The sequence below is a fragment of the Rhipicephalus microplus genome, chromosome 3 (genome assembly GCF_043290135.1).
Source record: "Rhipicephalus microplus isolate Deutch F79 chromosome 3, USDA_Rmic, whole genome shotgun sequence".
Taxonomy (NCBI): Eukaryota; Metazoa; Arthropoda; class Arachnida; order Ixodida; family Ixodidae; genus Rhipicephalus; species Rhipicephalus microplus.
The window spans coordinates 34942613-34948054 of record NC_134702.1 but is presented as its reverse complement, the minus strand read 5'-3'; the positions used below and the strand labels follow the sequence as shown (position 1 = coordinate 34948054).

At 44.2% G+C, this 5442-nt stretch overlaps 1 protein-coding gene across 1 annotated transcript; it reads left to right on the top strand.

Moving 5' to 3' along the window:
* Positions 1 to 1481: 1481 nt before the first annotated feature.
* On the top strand, positions 1482 to 5216 carry LOC142803681 (uncharacterized). Its single transcript, XM_075889225.1, has 6 exons — positions 1482 to 2156; positions 2215 to 2317; positions 2689 to 2773; positions 2857 to 2898; positions 3035 to 3150; positions 3589 to 5216. Exons 1-6 carry the CDS (start codon positions 1861 to 1863, stop codon positions 3721 to 3723), a joined length of 777 nt encoding a protein of 258 aa, XP_075745340.1. The 5' UTR covers positions 1482 to 1860; the 3' UTR covers positions 3724 to 5216.
* Positions 5217 to 5442: the final 226 nt, after the last annotated feature.

Genomic DNA, 5442 nt, shown 5'->3' with positions numbered 1-5442 from the left:
AACGAAGACTTAGCTCGCTTTGCCCTGTTCTCTTAAAAATCAGCTGAGAAGATTACACATTGGATAAGAAGAAAAGAATGGCTTTCACCATTAAGTTGCATGAAGTGAATTCACCAGAGGCATGGTGGGTGATTTCATTCGCAGTGTTGACAGGCCCGATTTCACAGCAGCCATGTGCATGGTAATGTGTGCCCATCAACAAAAAGAACATTAGTAGCATAGCCTACGAGAAAAAGTATTCGCTATAAAGATATATTGTGAAATATTATTCCACGCCATACGTCCCAGCCGTTTTGGCGACCATCTCAAATGTATTCGAAAAAAAAAAATTGTGCTCATTCACTGCATTGAAAACATTGAACTGCTAGAAGATTTCGGAGGGAAAAAAACTTTTTGGTCACGTGGCTGCCTTCTGAACTTTCTGGAATGTCGTTTGGGTGTTGTTTGTGGCAAAATATATTTTAAAAGTACCACAATTTTTTCTATACAAAATTTGGTCTACATGCTTATGTAAGTTGTGTGAAGCTCAGTAATATTAGTGCAATTTCACTGGCACATATGCCTCCAAGAATTAAGTCAAACTGTGTTATGTTTGCATGTTTTATATCTAAATACTAAACTTTGTATGAATATCTGAGTAGTGAATACTTATTTCACAAAAAGTACATTTCAAGGCAAAAATATTTTTAGACCTCTCAAGCTGCTAAACTTTACGATAAAAATTATGAATTTCACAATCTTGTCATTTTTGTCCATATTGAGACGTAATTTGGCCCATGTGGTGGTCCAATTGAAAACCACCTTTAGACTCAAATCAAAAGCAAATAAGCATTTCTTTCCATATGCCTAATCTTATCATTACATATATTTAAGGAAGACAATAATTTTGGAACTTTCCCATTGGCGCTCATCTTCCCGTTTGGTCATATGACAGCTCTCACCTTGAAATTTTCCGTTGCCCTTCCCCAGTGCAAGGTAGCCTCGGTAGGCTACCCTGCTCTGGCGAGAGAGAGAGAGAGAGAGGAAGAAAATGTATAAAGGAGGAGAAAAAAAAGTCACTGACTGGGCCGACGCGTAACAGTTTCACGTTTCACATCACAAACAATGACACAGACCAGTGTCTTCAAGGAAACGCAACAGCGCTTTCATTGCCTTTCGGAACTGGGATGGGCAGTGGCATGGTTCCCAAAACTTTCTCGATAAGTGAAATAACTTCCGTCCATTTGATTTAAAACGCTGTGGAGGTGAAGCATCTCGTTTGTGTATGGCGGGGATGTAATATGAAAGGTGTTCAATAGTCTCATCGATGGCGCAGTCGTTGCACTTCACGCTGTCAGCCATCCCAATCTTAAATGTGTAGCCATTGGTCAATGCTATTCCCAGACACAGACGGCACCATACTGTGCCTTCCTCTCCGGAAAGACCAGTGGCGCAATTATGTAAAAATTCCAAATCCGGACGGAGGCGGTCTGTCGGTGACGTCAAAAAATGGGCGGTCTGCAGCGGTCGCGAGGACGAAAGGAAGTGAACAGCCAATGAGGGAAATGGAGGCTTGCGTCATCATTTTGACGTTGACTTGGGGGCCGTATAGCAAAGTGAAAAGTGTTTGTAACATGTTCAGAAGTGTTTGACTATTATTGCGCACTATTAAAATGTGTTGGCACTAGTTTTCAATTGTTTAATAAGGAATACAATACAATCCAAACGTATTTTTTCTGTTATTGTTCTAAACAACGCTAAATTTAGCGGGACGATTTGTGGTGGCGCTAGGTACAACTTTGTTTCAAGCAGTTACTGTTTTCAAAACTCCACTACTAAACGGCGCAACTTTCGAAGTCGTTGGCTCGGTCGAGCGCAGTCATGGCGGAGGGCAACGGCACCGCTAGCCACCAGCAGCAGCGGCTCATCCGCGTTTCCGAGGGTCAGCGCGCGCTGGTGCTCGCCTTTATGAGCGAACATCCGCAGCTCGCGGCGAAAGCCATTGAGCTGCAGCATGGCGTCACGGTCGCCGACCGGCGGCGGCTGTGGCAAGAGCTCAGCGACGCGCTGAACCTTGAAGGCCCTGCGCAGAAAAGCGCGGATGACTGGCAGGCTTGGTGGCGCAGGCAGGTGCACGAGGCCCGCCGTGACGCCGCCGCCATCAAAGAGGCACAAACGTGAGTGACCGTTGAATGTGCGGGCGATTTGTTCTTTGACATTGGTGTATATTTCCAGGGGCACTGGAGGGGGTCGTCTGCCAGGCTTCCGGGGTCGCGTGTTGCAACTCACCGGGTTGGCGCGCTTCGGTGGCGTCTTCGGTTCCCTCGAATATCAACAGGTAAGCACTCTGCCGCCGCAGTATCACGGGTTCCTGAGCGGTGCCATGACAGAGTTTGCCCATTTTGTAAGGGGTGCCTTTAGGGGAACCTTGTTGAACAGTAAGATAGTGCAGGAAAAAGAATTCAAAAGCAGGTAGGTTTGTCAACTGAAATCTCGCTTTGCAGCCCTTGCAGGAAAAGGCGTATTTATTTATCAAACAGACACGAAATGCCTGCGGGCAAGTGCATGCACTAAAATGGTAATACTTGATATCATTGACCACTGAATAGCTGCAGAACGTTTCCGCAGATGTTTAGTAGGTAAGGTTGTAAAATAGCCAGAGTAACGAATACCCTTTTTCTGAAAGATTATGCCCACGACACTTTCCAGCAGGCGGATGTTCCCGCTCCTGCAATGGAGGTCGAGGTGGAAGCCACTGAAGCGGCTGCAGCAGCTGACAGTGACACAGCCACACGTAAGCATCTGAGAACTTAGTGTTTTATTGATTATAGGACGTATGTGCGCCCAGTTCGTGAACTTTTATCTTTTACTCCACAGAAGCCCCCCCAAGTTACCTGGAAAGCGGCCCCGCTGCACCGGGTAAGTTATTGATCATCAAAGTGTTTTGAGAAAATAACCTCTCGTATGTTATTCGAATTGCCCAATTATCCACAACATGGCCATAGACTTAAAACCTACCACAGCATGCGGTGACGAAAATGCTGCATGTTTGCAGTGCCTCAGCCTCCTGTGCGGCCTCGCCGTCAACAGAGGCCACGGCGCACCGACACCTTGTTGCGGGTGTCTTCCCAGTGCGACCAGAGCCTCGAGCTGACTGAGAAGTTGCTTGATGTGAGTAGACCGTTTGTTTAAATTTTACGTAAAGGGTGTGAACATTTTTGATGCTCTGTTATGATGACTGAAACCAACTTGGGCTGTAAATAAGAAACATGCATTGTATTGAGGGCACGGTATCTGACATCTGCAATGATAAACTGCCGGGCAAAAGGTTGGTTAGCCCTGAAAAGGGCTGTTTGATTGTAAGAGATGCATTTGAGGAGATGAATGAAGAGTAGTTCCAGCAATTGTTTGTTGATCCAAACGAAGAGGGCATAGCTTGTACACGAAGCTTCACACTTTCAAAGGATGCCACCAGGCCAATGAATTTTCAACTGAGGGGAAATTGTTGTTCACGTTGCAATTCTCCGCAGCAGCAGCTTCGAGCCACGAGATGGTCGAGAGTTCTTCAGCAGCTCATGCAAACATTTCCACCATGATGATTCACTGCAGGAGGTGCGGGGGATCAGAAGATCAGCCTTGCACTTAACTTCTCTGGCGCGGCGTATGGTAGCAGCACTGGAACGGGCGGCCGCAGCACAGGAGCGGGCCGTGGCTGAGGGCCCTCTGCGGGAAAGAGATACATAGTTATCTATTTTGATGTTCGATATATGCGTTTATTTTAAGTTTTGCATCATGTTTTTAATGTTTTAAATGTTTATCATGCATTATTGGTTCATTAGTTTTTATATGTTTACGTGTTGCAGTCAGCGTACCATTTCATACGTTGTTTTTTACATTTAATACATATTACTACCTTTAAGTTAGCATTTACTTTGTACAAGGAGTACAGCATTTTTTTCTTCACGTCTTTCATCTATTTTGATGTTCGATATATGCGTTTATTTTAAGTTTTACATCATGTTTTTAATGTTTTAAATGTTTATCATGCATTATTGGTTTATACTACCTTTAAGTTAGCATTTACTTTGTACAAGGAGTACAGCGTTTTTTTCTTCACGTGTCTTTCATCTTTTTTGATGTTAGATATATGCGTTTCTCAATTTATGTTCGACCTACTCGTGAGGCAGCGTCTCCCCCCTCCCCCCACCATCTTAAAGGTGTCTAGTCATCCACACAAAGACCAAGAGCGTATAGTTGACATTTTTGTGAATGTTTTTAGCACTGTGATATTTGTGTTGCCTCACTGTTTTCTAGCTCACTGCGCTTTTTATGCAGCATTACCACATAGTGTTGGACTGTGATATTTTTTAGCCTCACACTGTTTCGCAGCTCGCTGCATTCTTTATGAAGCATGTTTACCTGCCGAAAATTGCTTACACTGTGATATTGTCATTTCAGCGCAATGAGGCTAAGGTACAACTACAACCAAGTCTTTTTTGAGATCACTAAACTAGCAAGTGGGTATGTCGCACAGTTTCACTAATGAAAAGGGTCATCATCACAGCAACATTCCAGCGACTGTTTTCATTGTAAATTACTCATTGCAGGAATTAATTTTGAACGTGGTATGCTTTGGGAGCAGCGAGATTGCTGAGCCAAATATTCATGCCGTGTGTCATTAAAACAACCCACATGTTATTTGCTGCTTTGATTTACGTATTTTGTAGCATTGCAGTATAACTGTAGTCGGGAATTCAAATCAAATGAAATATTATTTAAATATTTATACAATGTTGAGGACAATGAACAAAAAGCCGGCACGGCATTGTGCTCGGCAAGCCTAAATGTGTACAATTGAATGCTTGCAGTCAATGACTATGAGAAGAGACGGACATACGTATCATGCGTTCTTGCAACATGTTTTTAATGTAACTGCAATTTTTATGCGTTTTCGTGAAAGAAGTTGTGTGACGTTGCTGCATTGTTCCCACAATCTTTTGATGGCAACAGTCAGCACAGGGTGCCCCTCATATGCGCTTGATCCAATCTAGTCTGTTGTGACTGTGATCACTGATATAGAAAAGGGTGTTTCCGTTGCCTAATTCATGTGACATTTAAAAAAAAATGCATTTTTCTATTGCCACCATGCATAATGTTGAAGCACGAGTAAATACTTTGTGTTGTGGCAAACACAGCCCTGTCTTGCCTGGGTGCACTGGAATTAGTATGAATAAATTATGTGTGTCATATGACAGCTTACCGCGTTCCTGTGCACTTCAAAAAAGGCCCACGACAGCGCTGCGCTGCTGCTGTCCTCTGAGCAGCACGTTGCGCGGTGTGAGCACATGGCTCTCTCCTGGCTCCTTATCGTCATCCTCAACTGGTGGCATGTCCCCAACATACTCATCCAAGGTCCAGTCCCCCGCGTCCAATGCAATGTTGTGGAGAGCAGCGCAGGCATAA

Coding starts and splice junctions, on each gene's coding strand:
- LOC142803681 (XM_075889225.1), top strand. CDS start 1,861: ATGGCGGAGGGCAACGGCACCGCTAGCCACCAGCAGCAGCGGCTCATC. Junction 2,157..2,214: donor GCCATCAAAGAGGCACAAAC/GTGAGTGACCGT, acceptor GTATATTTCCAG/GGGCACTGGAGGGGGTCGTC. Junction 2,899..3,034: donor AAGCGGCCCCGCTGCACCGG/GTAAGTTATTGA, acceptor GCATGTTTGCAG/TGCCTCAGCCTCCTGTGCGG.